At 35.9% G+C, this 26,078-nt stretch overlaps 5 protein-coding genes across 5 annotated transcripts; 4 read left to right on the forward strand and 1 right to left on the reverse strand.

Annotated features, from left to right (window-relative positions):
• The first annotated feature begins 4,125 nt into the window (after window positions 1-4,125).
• LOC125196591 (protein SYM1) lies at window positions 4,126-6,684 on the forward strand. The gene is made up of 6 exons (XM_048095174.1): window positions 4,126-4,456; window positions 5,483-5,638; window positions 5,726-5,858; window positions 5,949-5,988; window positions 6,259-6,399; window positions 6,479-6,684. Exons 1-5 carry the CDS (start codon window positions 4,196-4,198, stop codon window positions 6,344-6,346), a joined length of 678 nt encoding a protein of 225 aa, XP_047951131.1. The 5' UTR covers window positions 4,126-4,195; the 3' UTR covers window positions 6,347-6,399; window positions 6,479-6,684.
• A 333-nt stretch (window positions 6,685-7,017) lies between these two features.
• Window positions 7,018-8,127, forward strand: LOC125196592 (probable E3 ubiquitin-protein ligase ATL44). Its single transcript, XM_048095175.1, has 3 exons — window positions 7,018-7,233; window positions 7,316-7,392; window positions 7,579-8,127. The coding sequence occupies exons 1-3, from the start codon at window positions 7,129-7,131 to the stop codon at window positions 8,018-8,020; spliced, it is 624 nt and encodes a 207-aa protein (XP_047951132.1). The 5' UTR covers window positions 7,018-7,128; the 3' UTR covers window positions 8,021-8,127.
• Window positions 8,128-9,238: 1,111 nt separating this feature from the next.
• On the forward strand, window positions 9,239-12,247 carry LOC125194454 (ATP-dependent zinc metalloprotease FTSH 2, chloroplastic-like). The gene is made up of 4 exons (XM_048092680.1): window positions 9,239-11,004; window positions 11,085-11,398; window positions 11,470-11,710; window positions 11,781-12,247. Exons 1-4 carry the CDS (start codon window positions 9,826-9,828, stop codon window positions 12,114-12,116), a joined length of 2,070 nt encoding a protein of 689 aa, XP_047948637.1. The 5' UTR covers window positions 9,239-9,825; the 3' UTR covers window positions 12,117-12,247.
• Window positions 12,248-12,380: 133 nt separating this feature from the next.
• Window positions 12,381-17,587, reverse strand: LOC125194453 (probable alpha,alpha-trehalose-phosphate synthase [UDP-forming] 7). Its single transcript, XM_048092679.1, has 4 exons — window positions 17,402-17,587; window positions 14,997-17,213; window positions 13,709-13,982; window positions 12,381-13,505 (listed from the first exon to the last, which is right to left on the reverse strand). The coding sequence occupies exons 2-4, from the start codon at window positions 16,982-16,984 to the stop codon at window positions 13,164-13,166; spliced, it is 2,604 nt and encodes an 867-aa protein (XP_047948636.1). The 5' UTR covers window positions 16,985-17,213; window positions 17,402-17,587; the 3' UTR covers window positions 12,381-13,163.
• A 4,854-nt stretch (window positions 17,588-22,441) lies between these two features.
• On the forward strand, window positions 22,442-23,643 carry LOC125195197 (60S ribosomal protein L37-like). Its single transcript, XM_048093382.1, has 2 exons — window positions 22,442-22,447; window positions 23,380-23,643. The coding sequence occupies exons 1-2, from the start codon at window positions 22,442-22,444 to the stop codon at window positions 23,641-23,643; spliced, it is 270 nt and encodes an 89-aa protein (XP_047949339.1).
• Window positions 23,644-26,078: the final 2,435 nt, after the last annotated feature.

Consider the following 26,078-nt stretch of genomic DNA (forward strand, 5'->3'; position numbering starts at 1 on the left):
TTGTATTCTGTGCAACCAAAGTCTCCTTTTTTCATAGAATTTACTATGTCTCTCTCTTTACTTCTGAAATTAGTAATCTTGTACATGTTATGTAATATCTACCTCAATCGACCTATGGTTTTCTTCCCTAACTTACTCGTGCAATCCAATTTGAGTTGGACTTTCCTAATATCATCGATACCCCAAAGTTGATGCATCATGCATGTGAAACTTTACAAACTACACATAACCCCGTAATCACCATTTCTCCACAAAACTATGTTTAGACATGTTTGTGTCCTCATTGTTGCCCAAGTGAGTACACACACACACACACAAATATATATATATAGGGTCTTGTTAGGTTGAGATTTATCAACCTAATTGAGAATTGAGATGCAATCTCAACCACTCATCCAGAATATTTGTGAAATGTCAACAGCATGTAGTTTATGTCAACAAAGGGACATAATTGTAATTTTATTTTTATTTTTTTTAATTTTTTTTAATTTTTTTTAATTTTTTTTAATTTTTTTTCTTATTTTTTTTATTTTTTTTCGTTTTTTTTCGTTTTTTTTTTCAACTACATGTACAATTCATTAACTACACATCAAATGTCAACAACTTTATTCAATAAATACTGTTTGACATAAATTGTACATGTAGTTGACATTATACTTGTGTAGTTAACATGAATTGTATATGTAGTTGACATGGATTGTACACATAGTTGACATTATATGTGTGTAGTTGACATGAATTGTGTGTATGGTTGACATGGATTGTACACATAGTTGACATCATATGTGTGTAGTTGACATGAATTGTATATGTAGTTGAAAAATAAAAATTTAAAAATTTAAAAATTTAAAAAAAATTTTAAAAAAATTTTAAAAAAATTTAAAAAAAATAAAAATAAATAAATAATAATTTTAAAAATATTAAAAAAAATTAATAAAAAATTAAAATTAAAAATTAAAACAAATATTTATTGAATAAAATTTACTATGATATTACCATTCTGCCCTTTCATAATTAATTAATCTAAAGATATTTTCCATGTGGAAAAATCTGGACCACTCATTTAATAAAAATGAGTGGCTGATATTGCATCTCATTTCTCAATTAGCATAAAAAATCTCAATTGATCACAATCCTATATATATATATATATATATATATATATATATATGGATACATAGTTCAAATGAAGTAGTATTATGTTTCAAGATTTTGTGAAATGAATGAGAGTTCCATGCTTTTCAACAACTTCTATGTTTCATCATTGTTTCAGTTTAAGACAGATAAGATTCTAAATGAATTGATGATCACTCCCTCCAAGCTCATACCTAATTTGTAAAAACTTTTTTCCGTATTAAAATCAAATTATCAAACATGCTGCAACTTCTTAAATATAACTAAATGGTATTATCCATTTAATTTTCATAACCTACATCAAATAATTAAATCAAGGGGAAGATGAATCATTTCTTTGTGAAAAACGTGTGCCTTAACTCAGGGAAGGAAATTACAGATGCATCATGTTTCAAACATGTCTTTAAAGATCCACTTCAAACTTTATAATGGGAATCGGATATGGTAGAATTACATGTATGGAAATCAAAAGCCAAAATAGGAGGGTGATAGATCATTTCACACAATTTCAATCTATGTTCGAAACTTTGGTAGCTTATGTCCACTCAATAGATAGGTAGACAGATACTATCAATCTATTTTTTATTTTGAAGATTGATTAAATTTGAACTTGTTTGGTTATTTAATTTTGTAAATGACCATTACAAGTAAATGGTCACTTGGGATAGTACTGATGGAGTGATAACAAGATTACTTCACATTTTGGATTTCTTAGATTACGATTCCCTAATATAAAGTAATATAAAGTACTGTTCTTCTTATAGGAATGTGATATGCTGTTATTTTCCATCAAGCACAGAGATTTTGAAATAGAAACTATAGATTTTGGATTCAAGGATTTTTAATATTACCTTAAAACGACCACAGAAAATAATGAAATATTCTGCCATTTATGATTTTACCACCCAATTACTGTCATTTTCAGGAACAAATTTCACTACTAATTAAACAGAACTGAAACTATTTGCAACAAAACTAAATAACCACACAACACAAGAAGCATAAAACAGAAGATAAAATACAAATTGTTATAATCAAAAGAATGAATTGAAAAAATGGATAATACCAAACTCTCTGGGCTGATTTTGGTACTCAGTAAGAATGTGATATTCAACATTTTCGTTTTCCTTTACCGGATTTGATTCTGTTACATAAACCAGCTGCAAGATAGTGAAGAGTAAAGTTAAATCTTGATGAAAGCAACAGCTCAATCAAAATTACAAAAGAAAAGGAAGGGAGTTTATTTAGTATCTGGCGATAATCCATGAAGACTGAAGAGAGTTCATTTTTCCAGTAAATCTAGAATTTCAACTGAGATCCGAATAGGTTTCGACGTTTTGTTGTGAAAATCTGAAAATTTTATGTGAAATTCGTAAATGCATGGCAATGGATATGTTAATCCATAATATAGATATCTACATCTTAACCAAAATATTTTACAGATATCTATTTCTTAATCAAAATATATTTTATAGGTAACTATTTTAAACATCTTAATTATCACAATATACTCTAATTAAAGCTTATTTATACTAATTAATATTTTATTAACCTAATTAACTAATGCCTTGCACTTAATTAACACATTCCTAATGAAGAGATTTTAGAGTCCATCCACAAGTTCAGTCTTGTGCACAGTCATGTACGTTAATCACGAAAGTTATTGCTAATAACTCACTAACATAATGGAGTACGTCCCTCGTTCTCAAAAAATAGTCAACTTGGTTCATTCCCTGAAATTAATTCTTTTCTATTTTTGATTAGTTTTTCTTAATTAAATAGGTGGATTACACTCTCTACCCGTAATACTTCAATCTCTTGTTGTCTATCTTATTTTACCAATTTCATATTAAAGAATGCATCTTTTTCAAATTTTCTATTTTTTTATATCACCATATCGAGTAAGTTTCATTATATGTAGACACATTACAAACAATGCGATGAATAATTACAAGACCATGTCTGGCTCGATGACAATAAAAGTTGAACTTTAGAAAGCCTATAACCGTATTAAATGGAAATTGATATAAAAAATATGAAAAATAATATGTTAAACTAAATAACGATCTTATCATTTTGTTGATATTTTATCTACTATTTATTGAAATTCGTGAGAATCTCATTCATTCGTTACAAAATCTAAGGATGTAGATTTTGTCTTCATTTTGGATTATGGCGCTATAAGTAATATAAGTGTACCCTATAAAATAATACTCCCTCCGTCCCATAAAAGTTAGGACAAAACTTTTGGGCACGGAGATTAAAAATTTATATTAAATATATAGGAGAGATGGAAAAAGTAAGAAAGATAAGAGAGAGTAAAGTAATTGATGGAATAAAGTAAGAGTGATTAGATGTTTTGTCTTTAGTTAAAAAAGGAAGTGACTCAACTTTATTGGGACGAACTTAAAAGGAATACGACTCAACTTTTATGGGACGGAGGGAGTACTATGTTTGTTAAATCAATATATAGTTGTATAAATTTTGTACATTTATCTTTATTTTGTGTATATTTATTTTGTAGAAAGAATCTAGAAACATAAAGTTACAAAAGTAGCAGTAGTAGTAAAAAAATTTGAAATCATTTTAGCTTTATTAATCCAACGAGTTTCAATCCGAACAATTTACTATACAAATAGCACATATCCAAATAGTCCGACAATCTAAATGGGTGTTTGTTAACACGAAGTCGAGTGGGTTAACCAAATTAATATTTTTATGAGTAATTTTGTATTATGACTACTTTTTCCACTAGGCTTACCAAACGCCCTAAAATTCAAAAGTCAAAAGTAATTTAATTACTCTCTTCGTCCCCTATTAGGAGTAGCACTTTGATCGGGCACGAGTTTTAAGAAATGCAAAGAAAGATGATTGAAAAAGTTAGTGAAATGTGGGACTAATTTTTTATATTAATTTTATAATAAAATATGAGTGAAATGAATTAATTTTAACCTGGATAGTAGTTTAAGTATAGAATTCTTGTAGCAAGAAAGAATTGGTGTAGCACCAACCACATGAAATTATAATTTCAGCTTCTTGAATTTGTGGCGTCGCTGCAAAAATGGGGTATTTGGGCGTGGCTGGGAATGGCGGCATCTGGGGAATGGGTCCATTTCACCATAATTTTCGGCGGCGGAGTAATAAGAAAAGAGAATCGAAACCCTCCAATTCAGTAGACTCCGCCGCTGCCGGCGGTTACCAGTTCCCGCTCCAGCAGGCCGCCACCAGCTCCGTCCTTTGCTTGACCGGAGACACCATTGCCCAGCTCCGCCACCGCTGGGTCAGAAACAAGGATACTCTCGCCAATTCTGGAGATATCAAGGTTAGAGAGAGAGAGAGAGAGTTCTGGTTGATGTTAAGTTTACTCTCGAGTGAATGCTGCGAATTTGTGTATTTGAGATTGGTTGGAATATTTGGGTCAAAATTGAATCTTTGGTTTTGCTAGTTTTTGTTTCAATTAAGTAGTTCAATAAATGATTGTTTATGGAGTACATTTTAGCTGAAGAGAAGTTTGATGTTTGATGCTAAGTTGGTGTATGTTAATCAGAGGCTTAATGTTGATCACAACTGTTTTCATTTATTTGTTGGAGTTGCTTCACACAGATACACACTCAGTATGCATATCTGTGACATGTTCATCTTAATCTCGTGCCGCTTTAATGTTTATTGATCCTCCTCTCTCTATGGTTTTAGCAGAGATACGAGATCGGACTTTCACTAAGTTTGCTGCGATTTATCTCTTATTCTAGTCTAATTGTTATCCATACATCAGAAATGGTTGTATATTATGGATATGGAGTTGGGATATCTCACATCCCAATATGGATGGGATTTTCTCATTTAAATTTTAACCACAATCATGTTTGGTGGTGCCTATCTAATGAACCAGTTTGTAGAGATTTGAGGGTTCTATTTGTATCTAATGAATAGAACTTTGGTTAGAAAGAGAACAGGATAGATAGAAGTCATAGAATCGAGGCATCTCAGACAATGATTTATCTAACAATTTATTGCCCTTGGTTTATACATATAACATATTGATGCATAACATAGTTGAGCATACATGGTAACTGCCTTGTTCTGTATAGTTATGTGTCAGTGTGTGCATGAAGCAAGTTCTGTAGTACACACTGATATGTCTTAGGACTTTTACTAATTTCTGCTGATGATTAAAGACTCTAGCACATGACTGCGATTACTACCCTTCTGAAGCTCGCTCATTTGGCTCCAGATTGTCGGGACCTAATTTTATTAGTTGCTATTAGCAGTTGTCATTAACACAAGAAACAAATGCACTAAGTTTATAAGATGTTTCAGTCTCTGATATGAACCTAACTCGCTCTCGCAGGATATCATAACCACACTTTCCTCTGAACACGACTATATCCGAGCCCTCCGGATGTCTTCATATGGATTTCTGCTCTATGGTCCTGGTTCATATGCATGGTACCAACTCCTTGATCATTTTATGCCACAGAAAAATTTTCAGAACCTGACGGCAAAGGTACCTTTATCTCCGGCCTTCTCACCTCTCAAGAGCACACATCTTGGTACATGATCTACAAAATGTCACTTCTGGCTCCCTTTTCAGGTCGTGTTGAATCAAGTCGTGCTAGGTCCGACTGTAATTGGTGTTATTTTTGCGTGGAATAATTTATGGCTAGGGAAACTCTCTGAACTTCCGGATAAATACAAGAACGATGCCCTCCCTACCCTACTTACAGGTGTAATCCTTTTTTCTAACTTAGTGTCCACTCATGATCTGCATTCCTTATGATCTTACATGTCTAATTTTGACATTTTTTTCCATGCAGGTTTTAAGTTCTGGATTCCGGTCAGTATACTGAATTTCGGGTATGTTTTTGTTCTCGCCTCCTCGGAGAGTGTTTGCAATATCTATTGCAGAACAAAAGAATTATAGCAGTGAAGGATGTTTTGATCTTCTTAAATTGAAAAAGAAATTAAGAAAAACCGTTTCCTTATGTTTTGAAAAGCAAGTTGTTTGTATGTGCAAACCTTTCTATTTTGACATATATTTTTTCAATTGTGTAAGCATTCATTGAATTAGTTTGTTCCCTCATAAGGGAAGCTGTTAACTATTGAAACGCTGTGCAAAACTTACAGGGCGGTTCCTCTTCAAGCGCGCGTTGCTTTTATGTCGATATCATCTATATTCTGGAACTTCTATCTGTCTTCGACAATGAGCAGATGACTTCTGCTCGACTTTAGTATGAATACGCCAACAGGTCTCGTTTTAACCACGAGGTATACTTCACTCTATATGCCATTTTGATATCACTCTTTGCTATTGTGATATCTGACCATTTTTTTCATTGACTTGCAGATCGGAAACTGGTTGGACTATAGTTTTTTAGGCGCTAGACCTTTTGGTGCGCCTCGGTTTTAAATATCAATTTTCCTTCTCATGTTTGTAGATTTTAGTTTCTTCACCATTGAAAACAAGCACATTTTCTGGAGTTCATAATCTGCAATGTGAAACTCTCTGCATCATCCTTTTCTCTTCTGTTTTAATGGAATAGTTTTGAACCATATCGTATACTCCTATATTGTTAGTCTAACCTGTTGTCTAAAGTAAACGTCTGTTAGAGTTTTTAACGGACACGATTCAGCTTGAAAAAGGGGACAGTTGATGCAACTAAGATGTAAGAAGAATCATATCCTCAAGGCTCAAATAACGGCTTGGCTCATAAAACAAAATACTAGTACGAAATTGGAGGAAAGGAAAAGGCTTTCTCAAATAACTGTAGTTTTGAAGCCTATATTTTGGCAGAATCAAATTCCTTGCTTTGATTTTGAGCGATGAATCTTCTTATCTCCAGAAAAAGGGCATCTCAACCCACACTGCACAAAATGATATGTCGACAACACGAAAAAGCAAGATAAAATTCCACAGCCTCTCTAAATAAGAACACCTTATCACCTCAAACTTAAACTAATCCATTTCTTATTCAACCACTGTAAGAAACCATCAACATGAGTGGAGGCTTCCGGCCTCCCGAAAGTTGGCCGTTCGGACAGGAGTACTGGATTTATCTGCCTGTTAATCGATCCGGCCTGCTTCCTCCGATCAGATCTCTGGTTTGTTCCTTAAATCTTGAAAGATAAACACACTGCAGTTTTTTAGTTCTAAAGCCTTTTTACCATATCTGTTTGAGTTCAGAATCCAAGAGGAACAAGAAATCCATGGCTGTTAGTTGAGGAGAGATTCAACGGAGGCCATGATCATGGCTTTGCGAGGTGATTCGCATTAACTTTACATAAAAAGGAGGATCTGTCTTTCACTAATTTTCAGTACATTTCTTAAATCCTGAGCCGAGTCAAACTAGGCTTATTCATAGAAAATCCAAAAACACATGTATTTTACATATGAACTTTCACAAATTATGGAAACAGTTTGAAATTCAGTTATGGTGGTTGATGCAGTTTCCCTCCACCGGCAGCCCCTCATCCCTTCCACCTCATCGAGGACTCGTACCACCAGCCGTGGAACACGCGGTCGTCCGCAGAGGAGGAGTCGAAGCTGAGCCCGGAAGAGCAGAAGCAGGCAGTGAACAAGCTGAGGAAGCAGCTCTACAGCCCCCACATATACAACATAATCAAGAGATTAGGCAACAAGTCCGCGGCGGCTGCTGGAAGCGACGACGAAGGCAAAAGGTGCGCCATCTGCCTGGAGGATTTCGAGACGAAGCAGTTCGTGACGATCACACCTTGCAACCACATGTTTCATGAGGAATGCATCGTTCCCTGGGTCAAGAGCCAGGGGAAATGCCCCGTCTGCAGGTTCGTCATTGTCGAACGCGCTCAGCCTAGAGCAGCAGCCGCCTCCGCCTCCGCCTCCGCCTCCTCCAGGCGCCTCCTCTTTTAGTTATACTCCACTATGTATTTATTGTGTGTACTGCTTAATGCTTACAGACACTGAGACAAGTTGTGATGACAATATACTATACATTGCAAGAAGGCTTCATTTATAAATACAATGATACTATGATACTCCCTCCGTCCCAAGGAAGATAACCCCTTCCTTGGGCGGCACGAGATTTTATGCAACTTTATTTTGTGTGTTAAGTGGAGAGAGTAAAGTAAGAGAGAGAGAATAAAGTAGAGATAAAGGGATTTCCATTTTAAGTAATGAGTCATCTTGATTGGGACAAACCAAAAAGGAAAGTGGGTCATCTTCAATGGGACGGAGGGAGTAAATATTACTCCCTCCGTCCTTGATAATTTGGGACACTTTGACCCGGTACGGGTTTTAAGAAATTTAATGGAAAGTGAGTTAAAAAAGTTGGTGGGATGTGAATCCTACTTTTAAAGTATTAGTTTTATAATAAAATGTGAGTAGGAATGAGTTAGTGGAATATGGGGTCCACTACCAAAAATGGTAAAAGTGAAGTGGGACAAATTATATGGGACGACCCGAAATGAAATACTGGGTCGAATTATCTGGAACGAGGGGAGCAGTATTTAAAAGAACACAATGTTTATACTTTATACATAAACTTTTAGCTCACACATTTCGACTTTAATTTTATTCAATGTGTACCCTAAAATTGATAAATATTAGTAGTACTACTTATAATTTGATTATCGACAATTTCAGAATGTTGCAACTAAATTAAGTTTTTGTAATTAAAATTTTTCGCTCATTTTATTTACTTTAATTATACATGAAGTAATTTTTTTATTTAGATTTAAAGTTTAAAACTGACGGTTCTCCGACTCAAATATTTTAAAAGTGGCATTAATTGTTGAGTTTAATATCAAAGTATGTCTTATGTTTTTAACCGAATAATAATCGTGTCACTAAGAATAAATCATCCTTCGTTTAGATTAATACGAATTCAGTAGTTTTTTTTTGTTAATACAAGTGCATCACTAGCATTCTCTTGGAGTACCAAATACTAGTATACTTATCAACTGACACTAAACCTTTAAATATGGAGTAAATAAAATTAGTCACATCAGACCAATCATTATCAAGCAAAAAGCCACGTGTTCCAATTGCAAATCCTATCCAATCCCTTTCCTCCACCTTCAACGTAAAACACAATCACCTTCTCTCAAGTCTGAGGTATGTTTCTTGATTTCCTCGATTACTAATTTTGGTGTCTATCTTAAATATTTTCTGGGTTTTTTTATCTTAATCGCACACTAACAGTTGTTACTCACATCATTCTATGATTGAATTTGTGCACTGGTTGAGAGTATTTCGTTAATTTTAGTTGAAAGATCCGATATTTATTTTCGGGTTGATGCTTTCTTTCCTTTCTTATGAGTTCTGCTGCTTTTGTGCTATTTTCGATGTTAAGTTACCTGAGGAAGTAGAAGCAATGGATATAAATCCCAATCATTTGGTAATTAACTAATCGGGCTTAATGATAATTTTTGTTTTGTTTGCTATTGGTGATTATGGCTATAATGAACTCCATGACGAATTTTTAGCATGGTATAAGATTTGTTTGAAGAGCCTTCACATTTGCAACATATAGTATTTGGTTGCTGAAAAAAGAACCTTTTTTCATGTAGTATTAAACTTTTTAGGTCCAAGTTAACAAAATAATAATGCTTTTCTTAATCCATGTCGTTTCCATTGCTCGAGATCTGCATAATACTGTTAAGTATCACTGATGATCACTTAATAAGCTAGTACTGTTTGCTTTCAGAGGAGCAAATATGGCTGCCATATCGGCATGTATACTGGGAAACGGATTGTATGCTGGTAGTATCAGAAAAGGTTTTAGCAAAGAAATCTATGGCAAGCAGTTTATACGCATTCCACTATATAGTAGTACGTCTAGAGTAGTTAATGTTAGAGCATCATTGAGTCAAAAGACCAGTGAAGGAAGACGAGGATTCCTGAAATTGGTGCTTGGTAATGCTGGCCTTGCCTTACCTTCATTACTTGGCAATGGAAAAGCTATTGCTGATGATGAAGGTGTCTCGAGTTCAAGGATGTCGTACTCTAAATATTTAGAGAATCTAGATAAGGATAGAGTAACTAAGGTCGATTTGTTTGAAAATGGAACTATTGCCATTGTTGAGGCTATATCCCCTGAGTTGGGTAACCGTGTCCAAAGAGTGCGGGTGCAGCTCCCGGGCCTCAGCCAGGAGCTTCTCCAGAAGTTTAGGGAGAAGAACATTGACTTTGCTGCCCACAATGCACAAGAGGATTCCGGTTCTCTATGGGCTAACTTGATCGGAAACTTGGCCTTCCCTTTACTCTTGATTGGAGGTCTTTTCTTTCTCTCGAGACGGTCCCCTGGAGGAATGGGTGGGCCTGGAGGCCCCGGGTTCCCTTTACAATTTGGTCAGTCAAAGGCTAAGTTCCAAATGGAACCAAACACTGGTGTCACTTTTGATGATGTTGCTGGGGTTGATGAAGCAAAGCAAGATTTTATGGAGGTGGTGGAGTTTCTGAAAAAGCCCGAGAGATTCACAGCTGTGGGTGCTCGTATTCCAAAGGGGGTTCTTCTCATTGGCCCTCCCGGTACTGGGAAGACCTTGCTAGCCAAAGCAATTGCTGGTGAAGCCGGTGTTCCCTTTTTCTCTATTTCGGGTTCTGAGTTTGTTGAGATGTTTGTTGGAGTTGGTGCCTCACGAGTCCGTGATCTTTTCAAGAAGGCCAAGGAGAATGCTCCATGTATTGTGTTTGTTGATGAAATCGATGCAGTGGGGCGTCAAAGAGGAACTGGAATTGGTGGAGGAAATGATGAAAGGGAGCAGACTCTCAACCAGCTGCTGACAGAAATGGATGGTTTCGAAGGAAACACGGGTATTATTGTGGTTGCTGCGACTAATCGTGCAGATATTCTCGACTCTGCCTTGCTGAGGCCAGGAAGGTTTGATAGACAGGTAAAAATGCTCGTTATGTCTGTCTGCCTGTCTTCTGTGATGTATATTATATTGATGAATGAATGCTTGTGATTGTGCAGGTGAGTGTTGATGTCCCAGATGTTCGGGGACGAACGGAGATCTTGAAGGTTCACGCAGGAAATAAAAAGTTTGACACTGATGTATCACTTGAAGTGGTAGCCATGAGGACACCTGGTTTCAGTGGAGCGGATCTGGCTAATCTCTTGAACGAGGCCGCTATTCTGGCTGGCCGCCGTGGCAGGACTTCCATCTCGTCTAAAGAGATCGATGACTCAATTGATAGGATAGTCGCTGGAATGGAGGGGACGGTCATGACTGATAGCAAGAGTAAGAGTCTTGTGGCGTACCACGAAGTAGGCCATGCCATCTGTGGGTGAGTAAGGATTTATACTACTTTCTACCAAACTTCGTTGATGAATAATTCTTGGTATATATGTGATGCAGAACTCTGACCCCGGGGCATGATGCCGTTCAGAAAGTCACCTTGGTTCCACGCGGTCAGGCACGTGGTTTGACTTGGTTCATCCCTTCGGATGATCCAACATTGATATCAAAACAGCAGCTCTTTGCCAGAATTGTAGGGGGGCTGGGCGGTCGAGCTGCTGAGGAAGTTATATTTGGTGAGCCTGAGGTCACTACCGGTGCAGCTGGTGATCTGCAGCAGATCACTGGTTTGGCCAAGCAGGTGATCTCTCTCTCCCCCTCTCTCTTTCTCTCTGTGTATCTGTTCCTAAGTGTCTTTGTTTTGTTTGTAGATGGTTGTGACTTTTGGTATGTCTGACATCGGGCCGTGGTCGCTCATGGACTCATCGGCTCAAAGCGATGTGATAATGAGAATGATGGCAAGGAATTCGATGTCAGAGAAGCTGGCGGAAGACATTGATGCAGCAGTGAAGAGGCTCTCAGACGAGGCATATGAGATTGCGTTGAGGCTGATCAGGAACAACCGCGAAGCCATAGACAAGATCGTGGAAGTTGTTATCGAGAAGGAGACGATAACCGGGGATGAGTTCAGGGCTATTCTCTCGGAGTTTGTCGAAATTCCAGTCGAAAACAGAGCTGCTCCCACTCCGGCTACGCTAACTGTATAAATTAGTACTACTAGTCCAGCATCAACTTGTACAATGCTTTTTTCGGCTTTTTTTGTAAAGATCAGTACACACTGAAAAATGTTGTTACAGCTGACATAACCTACGTGCTTCAAATTAGGCACAAATTTGTAGATTTTGTCTTAATTTCATTTTCTTGAATCAACAACTTTCTAATCTCAAGTAGAATTGAGGGTGTGAAAATAAAATTCAAAGCAAAACTACTCAAAATTAGTACCTAGTTAAGCAATGGTCAACATGCTGATAGGCCAGGAAACTACAGTTCAATTACTGAATCAAAACAAAGTCAACAATCAAATATCCACAATTCAACAACAATACAGAGTGGCAATAGAAAAAGGAAAAATTGAATACGAAAAATCAGTTGCAACATTCAATAGCAGCATCAATCTGCTGTAGACATTATTGAAATGATAAAGCCCATATTCACATTCTTGAACCTCCCCAAAGGAACTAAAGAAGATAGGAAATGGGAGTTATACCACCTGTACAAGAAGCACTGAACATAAAAAGCCCGATTCTAGGCGCTCATGCAACCACCTTTTCTACCACCCGTAGTCGTTCAGCTTCAAGGACCCGTTGTTAACGTGACCCATCTCATTTTCCCATCAGCATCAACTATTTAACATCTAGGATTTTGGGTGCGATTCTTCCAGTATAGTTTAGATGTTCCAGCAGATGAGGATGCCAAAGAGTTCTGTCAATAAGAATGAGCCCATACCCTTTTACTTCAAAATAGCCAGTTTTGCAGACAATGGCATAGCCCATCCTTTAAACAAGAAAGATGTGTTTCTGAACTTTGTCCAGTTGTAAACTTCTCTCTAAGTTCACCCAAGAAATAGACTACTTCTTTAATAACAAACACAATAGGATGGGCCTAAAAGCTAATATGATTAGCAAGGTGATGGGAAAAGAGAAAACAGAAAAAGTGCACGATTTCCTTACTGCAGGACCTGAAACCGGACACCCATATAAGCAAGATGGCAGTAGCTGACCACATAGAGCTTCCTTTGAGGAAAATAGGTAGATTTAAACAAATGAAGTAACACGGCCAATCCTTCTGGGAGGGCTATCCGGTTCGTTGTCAGATGAAGCGGGAGAATCAGTAGCCTCAGCAAGAGATTCAAGCATAGTTACCACTTCGGATGAGTCATCCAAATAATACTTCGCTTTGCTGGGCTTTTGCCCAACTGTGCAAGCAAATATTTCAGTGTTGTAAGACAGAATACGGCTAGATACTGCATTACCAATTATTTCAAACATGTCCTCGTCAGATCTGTCATCACCGATGCAAAGCACGAAATCAGCTTGTTTTCCCTTATCTGCCATGGACGCCAAAATCTTTTCTGCTACTCTGCCTTTGCTAACACCCTGTATCAACATACATTTGACACCTTAATATAAGCTTCACTTTACTTTAAAGAACAAAGAACAAAAGGAAGCTCAGAGACATTCAAACAAGAAGGATTTTGAAGCGGGAAAACTAAAACGGAAAATCATAATTTATGAGTAGCAAATGAAGAGAAAAAGACTAAAACAAGAGTAGAGACTAAGTCTGTGGCCAAAATACATGCCTGAGGCTTCACTTCCACAATGAATTGTCCGCTCTTCACAGCTACAGGTTCATTTGCTAAAACACTCTCCAAATGATCCAGCATTTCCTTCGCCTGGGAAAACCCAAATACTGGGTCGGCGTCATGATAATGCCACACTAAAGCACTTTCCTTTCTCTCTATTCCAGAACCATCAGTAGCCTCAGTATATGAGTTCATAACAGGTTCTGCAATATGCATCCAGCCAAATTCAGAACCTTGGCCATATGTTTCCCATTCTTCAACTTGTGGCCACCTGCCAACATTGTAGTAAATCAAAACTTAAAGAGTAAATAACAAATGATAATGAGACCTAAAACTTCCATGATGACATGCACAGAGAAATCATCCTATAGCACCTCCCCCCATACATGTACTGAGAAAGGAAGATGGCACGAATAGAAAACAAGAGAAACCCACTCATCTAAAGTACTACTATCAATCAAGGAGATTGAGATACTTTAGCAAAAGATATAATAACAGAAATCATATTCACCTCCACTCAGATGCCAAAATGTCAACATGCTGGAAATAGCCTACACTTTGACGGTGAAGTTTAAGAAACTGAAAAAATTACAAGCCCATACGTAAAGGGACTATAAATAAATTTTAGAAAAATGTGTGGGTAGTATATGTCCGAAACAAAAGCAAATCAACCCAGACGACTTTGCTTCCTAGAATAACAAAGTGCATGCTGCTTCCGCATGAGGCATGTTTATTTAGCATTTTGCAACAAAAACTGATTTGAAAAACAAAGAAAAAAAACAAAAAAAATATGACTTGAACTGAAAAAGGAGGTGTATAAAAGAAAAAACACAAATAGCAGCAGATTTAGTGAGCAAGAAAACCGACCTTTACATTAAAAAGGGTAAAGAACAGGTTTCAACAGAACAAGAAAAATGATATATGCTCATTATCCGCAGAAAGTCGCCTCTGAGAATACCAACTTTCTTTAGCACAACATTTTCAAATAAACAATAAAAAAAAAAATTGTGCAAAATAACTACCGATTACCAAATAGTTTGGAAACAATCATTCCAAGCTAACAGTTTTGTAGAAACCATAAAGAGCATTTCTCAACTAACAGAATACAGTACATTGATCAGCTCATGAATTATACAGACTACGCTACTATCATATTCCATGGATTCCTCATCTTAAACGACATCAGACCATGCGGACTGGATCTTTCATGCACAACTTAAAGGAACGTCTACCATAGCTTAAAGCAACTAAGACTTGACAGGGCAGACAAAACAATGCAACTTACCTTAAGAAGTAGCCATGCTCAGCAGAAAGTCCAAGTGTTTTGCAAGGAAGAAACCACTTGCTTAAGCTGTCTCTTCCTCTTCCACTGACCATAAAAACTAGATTTTTGGGATCACCAGACAGTGTGTTTAAGAGAGACAGAACTTGGGCACTTGGAGTCTTAATAATTGAATTTTGAGGCATAAGTGTGCCATCATAATCCAACAATATAGCCCTGCTTTTAGCCCTGCAGTAAGATGACGTAATCTCATCCATTGAAAGCTTTCTAAAATTTGGATCTAGTGCCACCACTCTGAACCCGAAGCCAAGACCAATACCCCAGCATCTTTTTCTGAAATGGTCAACACAAGTTCTCTCCATATCTTGTAAGAAGCTTCTAGCCCAAAATGCTACATCATGAGAGCTCACATATCGGTAATGCTTCTCATGTCGTAACTCCTTCTCTCTCTCGGCCAATGATATAGCCTCGTACATTGCCTCAGCTGTTGATTCAACATTCCAAGGATTTACACGAATAGCACCACTAAGGGAAGGGGAACAGCCGATGAATTCAGAGACCACCAACATGCTCTTCTTAGGTCCACTCAAGTCTGAACCTGGTTCTGCACCTGATACTCCTTCTCTGCAGACTATGTATTCATAAGGAGTCAGATTCATCCCATCCCGCACTGCTGTCACCACAACACATTCAGCAATACTGTAGTAAGCCATCCTTTCACTGATTGATAAAGACCGATGGATAAAAACTATAGGTTCATATCCAGGCCTTCCAAGTTCCTTATTGATTCTCTGGCAGCTCTCCCCTATTTCGCGATTTATTTCATCCAGATTTATTCCTTTTCCTCTGGAAGGATTGGCAATCTGGACCAGAACAGCTCTTCCTTGCCAAGTCGGATGCTGCTTGAGCATGTGCTCCATAGCTAAAAGTTTCAAATTTATACCTTTAAATATGTCCATATCATCGAATCCAAGCAACACAGTTTTGCCAGCAAACTGTTGCTTTAGCTCCTCAACCTGCAGCTCCTTATCTGCCTGTCTCAGAACTGACTCAATATGACCCATATGAATCCCAACTGGCATAATCTTTATGCCAACCGTCCTTCCATAATAATCCAATCCTATGTAGCCCCTTTTTGATTGATATTCCAGGCCCAACATCCGACTACAACAGGAGAGGAAATGGCGTGCATAGTCAAAAGTGTGAAAACCAATTAGGTCCGAGTTGAGTAGGGCCTTCAGAATTTCTTCTCTAACGGGAAGGGACCTATACAGCTCGGAAGAAGGAAATGGACTGTGAAGGAAGAAACCCATTCTCAAGCGGACAAAGCGCCTTCTCAGAAAAGTGGGTAACACCATCAAATGATAATCATGAATCCACACAAAATCATCCTCGGGATTGATTATTTCAATAACTTTTTGTGAGAACAACTTATTGGCCGATACATATGCTTCCCACATGGACCTATCAAACCGAATTCCATGATCTGATGAAAATGGCAGCATATAGTGAAACAGTGGCCATAAATGCTTCTTGCAGAAGCCATGATAATATTTTTCCAGAAGACTTGGTGGCAGAAATGCAGGAACACATTTGAATTTCTCCAAAAGATAGTTGGCTACGTCATCCTGTTCGATTGGATCGACATCAACAGGCAATGATCCAACGTATAACACCTCCATGTCCTCCGGAAAGCCATCCCTAACCCGTAACAGCAAAGAATCCTCGTTCCAGCTAAAAGTCCAGCCCTTATTGTCAGGCCTTCGTTTTGCTTTCAGAGGCAGAAGATTTGCAACAATGATGATCCTATCACCAATAAGTGAAGATGGGTTTTCCGACGTAACACTGCTAGCCTGTTCATCATCTAGCTCAAGAATATTCCCCGGAACAGTCATAACCCTCGGGAGGCGCTTCCGGTCCCTTTCCCTACCCACTGTTGGGAAATTTCCAGATGCTAAATCCAAAAGGTTGGTATAAGATCTTGACATCATCTTAGCAAACTCCCTGTGACTCCCCCAGAAAACTCAAAGAGTTAATTCTTTCCTTCAAATCTCACTTAAAAACCAAATCCGCAGCTCTTTCCTCAATCTCTCTTAAAATAAGACTTTCCAAATCAACAGCATTAAAACCAGTAATTGGAAAAGGAACAATAAATGATGACCCAAATCTAATTTAAATATACGCCAAAATTCCCTCGTTTGAATCAGATGTCCCCAAATGCTGCAAAAAAGGAAAGACGAACCCAGTATTTAATTAATGAAGCAGATAATTGGCATACGGAAACTCTGCCAAAAACTTACCTAGGCCTAGCAGAATCGTTGAACATTTCAGGGGAAAAAAACTTTAAAAACCCTAGTTAAACTGAATTTTATATTCGGGAAGACCAGAAATAGGGGTTTGAAACTAACCTCGAGATTGAATTGAGTCCAAATTGGGCGTCTGCTGTTGAAAGACTCAATCTTCAGCCAGAAATTGGAAAGATAATCTAGGGTTTGACGCGGAAAGAATAAAAATTTATTAACCTGGGTTGCAATATACGCAATGTAGGAACCGAAGATCGCATACAGCTAACAGCATGTATAGCAAAAGTGATGGATATGAATATTCTCGAGAATAACGATTAATTTAACATTTTTAATTAGGTAAAATTGGAATAATATAAATTAATATTTGCTCTGAAACAAAAAACGTGACAGCAAATAAAAGAATCAATAAAGTCGCCACCATCCGGTTTGCGGGCCTTCTGCTTTCTTTCTTTCTCAACCCACTTGCAAAAATAACTAATTTATGTAAAAAGAATTTTGACGATGCTCATATACTATATTCAAAATTGAGAAGGTGAAGTATTTTAACAATACCAACCACAGATGTAGAAATAATACTCACTGTATAACTATAGTCATTAATAAGTCTAAACCACTTGAAGAAATGACACATGTCACTAATTTGAATTTAATGTAGATATCCTTCAAAAATAACTTGGATAAGAAGATGACTACTAGTAAATATGGACTTTTCTTAAAATTCAAATCTTCTTGTCCAAACTATTAACTTCACCTAATTGAACAGGTAAATATCATAATACTCCCGTCCGTGAAATAATGTGTCATTTTACTATTTTAAATATCTATGATTTAAATTTCATTTATTTTTTTTCTATTTTAAATAAAGTGACTGACCATTCACCTAACTAGTTATAAGTACATTCTATTATAAAATCAATATCAGACAATTGTTTAAAACTTATGCCGAATTAAAATGAAATTATAAATGCCAAATAGGGGAAGTAATTGGATAAAAGTAAAACATACCCCTCATCAAAATTTAGAGCATCCACAATGTGACGGACTAATATTAGTCCATTTTGTATTTTATTATAAATTCTAATATTATTTTTTTACAAATTATTACATGGATAATTTATTAAATAAAACATAATAAAATGAAATAAAAAGTAACAAAACTCAAAAGTTTCATAAAAGTAATAATAGTGTCTTACACTATAATTTATATGACTAACCCTATTTTTCACTTCTCATTTGCTTAATTTGTTCGCTAAGGTGCATCATTTGTTGTAACACCCTCTCATTCTTTCTCTCAAAATCTGAGCGCATCTCCTCATTTTATCTCACTAACTCGGCATGTTTCGCCGCATTTTTCCTTTCTATATCAGCGACCAACGCCTCATGTTTCTTCTCCAAGTCCTCGAGCGACGCCTCATATTTTTTCTCCATGTCCTCGCGCACCTCGATAGTGACTTGCTCTCGCATTGGTTGTACCTGTCGCTGGACCTCTTCCGCGCTAACTCCAACTGAGCCACCAGTGAACGAACTGCCAGCATTAGGGAAATAGATTCTTGTTGCTTGTCCGGCTCCAGAAATTTGTTTTCTCTTATTTAGCGTCCCAAACAGCTCAAAGTAAATGACATCTAAATTTGGAACTTCTATCCCGTTGGCCCATAATTCAACTGCCCTTGCACTAACTTTCTCCTTTAAACAAGCAAGTACATAGTAGTAAGTATTCTAAATTAGCAAACAAATCAATTTAGACAGTTAATCTAAATGTTTATGATAGTTGTAACTTTCTTGTAACATGGAGTAGCAATTAGTATCAATGTCCAACATTGCCAACAAAATCTGAACTAGAAATGCATAAGACTTCCGCTTTTAAAAGCAGAAACCTTTTTAGTAAGATACTGATGGAATCTTCTGTCTGTGTGCATTGGTTACCACTCTATATATGTATCACTAGGTACATGTGATATGAGCAAACAATAATGGAGGAGAAATAAATAAAGAATATCATGGAATATGATAAATTCATGTTGAGTAATGTAGGTTGAGTTTGACATTGAAGGGAGTGAAGCATCATGATCAAAGCAAAGGGGCAGGGAATAATACAAATTGAATTAACTTAGAAGAATGTAGGTGTAGCACATTGTGAAACAAATGGACCACAATCACAGATCACATGAATCACGGGATACCACATCTCGTTTGCCACAAAACAAGAACTATATAACTATATTTATGAAGGTGCGCATATAGATAACATATAGTAGTATTTGTAGAATATCTCAAGATCACAAATTACAACAAAACAGTGCTGGAAATAGAGTTAGATGAATTCACCAAACTTACAAAGTAGAGGAACAAGAAAATGAAATAAGGTGAAAGAGAGAAGATCCTCTGTTTTTATGGGGAAGAAATGCTTCAAACTTGTAGAAAAGAGCAGCCATCAAAAGTTCATCAAAGCCTTTAAATTTGTGTGCAAAACCAACAAGCTTACTGTGTAGGTTGATGGCCACCTATATATAGTACTAATAGGATAGAGTGTGCTACTAATTTTATTCCTTTGCTTTTCTGCAAAAGAAAAGCTTCTATGTTGCAGAAAAGGGTAGCCAACTAAAACTAAAACAACAAAAAAAAATCGAGTATATCTTCATTCCATAAGTAAGAGTGAAATGGCAATAACAAAAAATAAGGGTGGAAACTAGAAAGCCAATGGAACTCACAGTTATACTTATACCCAAGCCCTTGATAAAAGGTATACCAGCAATCTCTGCTTATTTGTCTGTGTATGTGTGGTAATATATATACATATATGTATATATAGAGATAGAGATTAGAGATAGAGATATTTTCTGTGAGCATGAAAGTAGATGATATGGTACAACAAAATGCAAAATCATCAACAAATCAAGTATGTGCATATTCGCATATGTCAAGAATCACAACCAATACCAAAGTTGATTGAGCAAATATGATTTCAACAGATGGTAAACCCCCTTCACAACTGCCTTGGTTTTTCAAAAATTGCATAGAATCAACCATAGAAGCATAGCATAGATGCAAGGCAGTTTCCATTTTCTTTATTTAAGTTGTAGACAAATAATTAGTATGCAAATTAATATGAAATTACCAATACTTCAATGGCGCGCTGCGAACACAACACTCCTTCTTCTGAATCTTTGCCTTTTAGCGTGTGAGTTCTTTTATAGGCTTCTATAAATCCAGGACATATCATGTTGTTCTCTTTGGTCTGCAAAGAATATTCAAAAAGTTAAAAATAATTACAAACTGTAAGTGTAAACAAGTTAAATGCAATATTTACCATTCTTTCTACCGTCACTTCAAATGAAACAGATCCATTAGCATGTGTGGGCGGGGCCTTTTCATACCCTTGTTTGTGGTTTTCTGAGCATTTCTTGGCAACCTTGACATGCTTAGGATCCTTCCATGCATTAGAGTAAGCCTCCCATAAGGCTTCAGTGAAATAAGGTGGTTTTTTTTTCCTTATTTTTTAATTTGTTTATATGATCACCGTATTTGCCCCTGCATCTTTTACCAAAAGCAACTTTGACGAAGTCTTGATTATATTTCTCAGTGTTAGCATGGTTCTGTAAAATAATAAAAAAAAGAAAAGAAAAAAGTTAGAACCTTGACCATTCTAGGATACAATTACATCAAGAAATCCTAGGATACATCGGAATATAAGTAAAACCTTGACCATTCTTTATGCTAATGGTTTATACAATTACCTGAAATTCCAGCCAATATGTTTTAACGTCTTCGTCAGTAAGTTTACTTTGATAGAACGCATGTGGGAGTACTATATTCTGAAAACAATCGTGTAATACGTTTGCCACAACTCTCGAAGGGATCAAACTGCAAATCACTATGGGTTTAGTAACTTCAAAAAATTATAAAAAATGTATAAAATTAGCTAACCACTTACTCTCCATCCCTGAGCTGTATGTTTACACGACCCTCTTGATCATGTGTAGGTGAAGCACGATCCCTCATTGTATTATTTCTCTCCCCTTCTTCAACTTCGACATTATTTTCTTCCTCGTCATCATCAAATAAATTCAATGGGGTTTGAGGCCCTGCGTCCTGTAGCTCAACATCGAAAAGACCCAACGTTTCATGTAGTTGAGTCGTGTTCCCTACCCGAGCTGGAGGGCCAATGGGGGCTGAGGCTTTGCATCCTGTAAATCCTCCACGGGGCATTTTCACCGCCAACACGCCTACAAGATAGAAAAATCTGAACCCACATTTCAATTACAAGCAACGAGTAAGTTTGACAAGTTGATCAGGTTACCATCAAGGCAAAAAGTAATCTGTATCATGAGAGTATGTTTCTCCCAAACCAAGACAGAATATCAATCATCTAATAAATCACACCAATCAAAATCTTTAGATCCACATATTCCAATTAAAGTATAACAAGCAGATTTGTAGAAGAGGTTCACCTGATGAGCAAATTTAATTAAGGTTATATGTTAATAGATTTGTAGAAGAGGTTATCTAATGAGCAGTTTGTAAGACAGGTTCAAAATGAAATCTCCCCTTAGAACTAAAATTAGTGAGCTCAAAAGTCAAATCTCCCCATTAAAGCAACATACATTAGGCCACTAACATCTTCATGGCAGCACTATCTCAAGATATTTAACTATTTAAGATGAGCTTGGTACATATCTTAAGGCAAACTTAGCATCTGAAACATGTAACACGTACAAGGTTCTTGTAAGACAATTTTTGGTATTAACTATAACAGGTTGGTTACCTGTATTTGTCTTTGAAACTGGAGAGGGAGCCGATGATGCAACCGGGCTGAGGGTGCAGATATAAGAACTGCTCCACTGCAGGCTATGGGCTATCTTCTTTGGCAAACAAACTCAACTCAGAATATATGCTGCCAAGTAAATGCAATGGATGAGTTAACTTTAGCAGAACTCAGATGATATATCATTTTCATATTAAAGATTCGATGTCAAATTCTATAAACCTAGACCAAATCATGTTGTTGGTTATTTTCGAGTCTCATCATCATCGCACAAACATTAGCACAATTGTAATAAGTATTCTGGTGAAGCATGAAATAATAGCAGGTTCAACAAAGAAAAATTTTAGTAATAGCAGCAAAGAGTTATTGTAAATGCAACTATGAAGGTGAGATACTTAGATAATGTATTCGCAATTCGTTGGTGAATTCAGGAAGCAAGCTTTCAAGAGTTGCAAGCTACTAACTTACTCAAACTACACGTAATAAAAGAAATAGCATTAATATAAAAAGAAATTTATGGCACAAAACTAGTAAAAGTTAGAATGGTCTTAACAAGTTCTAGAATTTTTTTTCATAATTCACATGTCAAATAGACTCTCAAATGTAGAATTGGAAAGAACAAACTTACTCTCGTACCCCACTAACTTTAAAGCTGAGCTTGAATTCTCCTATAAAGAAAAAAATGTCATCAATTTGCATAATTAGAACCAAAAAGAAGAAAAAGGATACACAAAATCAGCAGAAGCAAAATAGACAGCTGACATCACCAGCACATCAGCAGTTAACTGTTGGTAAGGTTGGGTAGCATTAGCTTCGTTCCTGTCCATCCAGAAGTAATTAATTTAATAGCAAAACGCAAAATTAATCATCCAAAATGAAAGATTGACCACAATCAATAGAACAAGCAGCATTTTCATCCACAGCCAATCCATTCATGAGTTACTGTAAATGCAACTACTAAGGTGAGATACCACTTGGTGAAATGCCATTTTAATTATAATTCATGAGTTACTGTAAATGCCATTTACAAAACTGAAATGCCATTTTAATTTTAAAATTATAATCTAATTAAAATTATTTTTTGTTAATGAATTTAAGGGAGTTAATGAATACGAATAAATGTTGTAGTACTATTATTAAACATCACGTTTATTGAGAGAGTTTTTTTTTCGTTTCAAAAACTCCATGAATTCCAGTCTTTCTTCTTCCCACACATTTATACCATTAATTTTCTATGCTTCTTTCAACTTCTTTTCTCCTATAAATTCTGGTATAGCTGATGATAATGGATATGGATGGATGAGGCTTTTTGAAGCAGTGCGACAGCAATGGGGAAGGGAACCGCCACAGCTTCCATTTGCAGAAGAGCTGCTGCTCCGCCTGCGCTTATCCCGCCGCTCGCAAGAGGACATACAACTGGAGTGTGAAGGCCATCCGTAGAAAGACCACCGGAACTGGTCGCATGAGGTACCTCCGCAATGTACCCCGCAGATTCAAGACCAATTTCAGAGAAGGTACCGATCGAGGCTGCACCAAGGAAGAAGGGTGCATTTCTTCCTGCTTATCTTTATTTCGATCTTAGCTTAGAGGACAGTTTGTTTTTTTGGGATTGACATTTTAGCACCTTTTTTTATATAAGTTGTTACATTTTGTTGGTTATAAATATTTAAATAAAATAATGAATATGGATGAGCGCTAGCAAGATCTCTTGTAATCTGCCGAGAAAGGCTCTCGAGTCTCGAATTGCTATGCGAGCGCAATAACGGATTCGATATTGTGATCAGTGAGGTTAACATACTACTCCCTCCGTCCTGGATAATTCGGGCCACTTTGACCGGACACGGGTTTTAAGAATTGTAATGAAAAGTGGGTTGAAAAAGTTAGTGGAATGTGGATCCTACCTTTATATATTAGTTTTATAATAAAATGTGAGTAGAAATGAGTTAGTGGAATATGGGGTCCACTACCAAAAATGGTAAAAGTGAAATAAGACGAATTATGTGGGACGGACCGAAATGGAAAACTGAGACGAATTATCTGGGACGGAGGGAGTAATTACTAGACATGGACGGTTTCAAGCTTTGAGAGCATGTCAACCTGGAGATGGATCTTGCAATCTGGCGAGGGAGACTCTCGAATCTCGAGTATTGATTTGCTGCGCGAGCGCAAGGATGAGTTCGATATTGTGTATTTTCATTATATTGTTTACTATACGTGTTTACATCCTCTTATTTATAGAAACAAGTAAGGCATACAAAGAATGCTCCTTAGAACTATTTTCGATTGTAATATAAATCTAATTTCGAATTATTTCTTTTCCTTTTTTTTTTGAATTGTTTTCTTTTATCTATCCTTATTTTTTTGCATGATCTTTATTTTTATTTTTTTAAAATAATATAAGAATCTATTACTATATAATTAAAAATTATTTATAAACTTGATTACTTGAATGTGTTTACAAGTTCATGAATGATTGACAAAAAAACTAAACTAATAAGAATGATTGAAATAATATTTCACTCAAATAAAAATAAACTAATGGGTACTGATAAATTTTAGTTATAACGAGCAATAATTTTGGAACACTTATTAAAAGTCTTGGTTGAGTTTTTAACAACAAAATATAGTTTTTGTATTTTTATTTGTTCATGAATTAAATATAACTAAATCATTTTTGTTAGTATTGGCTTGTGATGGCTAAATGTTTTCATCAAAGGGGTGTGATCAAATGAAAACTCTAAATATTATACAAACTCAAAACTATGATCTGGACCATTGAAAAATGTCAACAGATCATAAAAAAAGCATCAACAGGAAAATGTCAACAAAATTCAACGGTAGTCAATGATTGATGCAGTGTTAATATTGTGTTGATGTTGTGTTAACATTAAAATCTTGAAATTTTAGTTGATATTGTATTGAATCTGTGTTGAAGCTGTGTTGAGGAATTTTGAGTTTGTATAATATATAATTTTGCATTTTATCACTACCTTTTCATCAAAATATCATTATTTCGTGCCCCAATCCATTTCTAATTTTCCTTTTTTTGTAAGTATTAAAATACTTCTATTTTTTTTAATAAAAGACAAAAAAAAACGTTAGTTAAAACAGTGCAGTTTTGTAACTTTTGTCTATAATTGCATTGACTAAATTAAAAGTGTATTTCTTTACTAAATGGACATTAGAAAAATTAAACAGTGCAGTTAATAAATATTGAAAAAAAAAACAAAAAAGGTTTTAAAGCAAAATAACGTAGACGATATTGCTTATCAAATCCTAAATATTAAAATTGATGACGGACATTAATTTAAGACAATTCTTTAGTTACAGATTTACAGCTAAGCTTTAGGTAAAAAAAATCTCTATTATCAGTCAGGATTATCAAGTAGGCCGACCCAGTGTAAGATATCGAATACAGATCTAAAACACCCAAAATAGAATAAGTGATCAACAAAGTAAAATTGAATTGGGACGGAGGGAGAATTTTATTGATATTTTGACCCATTTGTTGGTCATGATGAGTATATTTTAAAATTAAGAGTTTAGAATTTAGGTTTCAGGGTTTGGGTTTTTAGTGTATAGGGTCACTATATTGCAATGAAATGAAGCTCGACTAAGAAGTGTCTCACCGGTGCAATCTTAAATTATAGCTTTTGACAAACAATCTTGAATTTTGAAAGAAATTGCACTTTGAATTTGGGAGAAATCGTTGCTTGAGTTTGAGATATTGACATTCAATTTCCAAAAATGCCCTTGGGCTATTATTTTTAACAAAAATCTGAAAATTTGTTTAACCTTTAAGATTAAATTGGAGTAACAAGATGTGTGGCTGAGATTTATTCTCTAGTTACACACTTAAAATTAGTTAGACCTTGATCACTCCTATATATATATATATATATATATATATAATGGTAGTTTTGGATTTTTTTTTTAAATAATGTTGTTTTAATTAAAAATTATTTTTATTATTTAAAGGGTCGAATAATTATAACTCCATATATGAAAGGAGAGTTA

This window comes from Salvia hispanica, chromosome 6, assembly GCF_023119035.1.
Source record: "Salvia hispanica cultivar TCC Black 2014 chromosome 6, UniMelb_Shisp_WGS_1.0, whole genome shotgun sequence".
NCBI classification, from domain to species: domain Eukaryota; kingdom Viridiplantae; phylum Streptophyta; class Magnoliopsida; order Lamiales; family Lamiaceae; genus Salvia; species Salvia hispanica.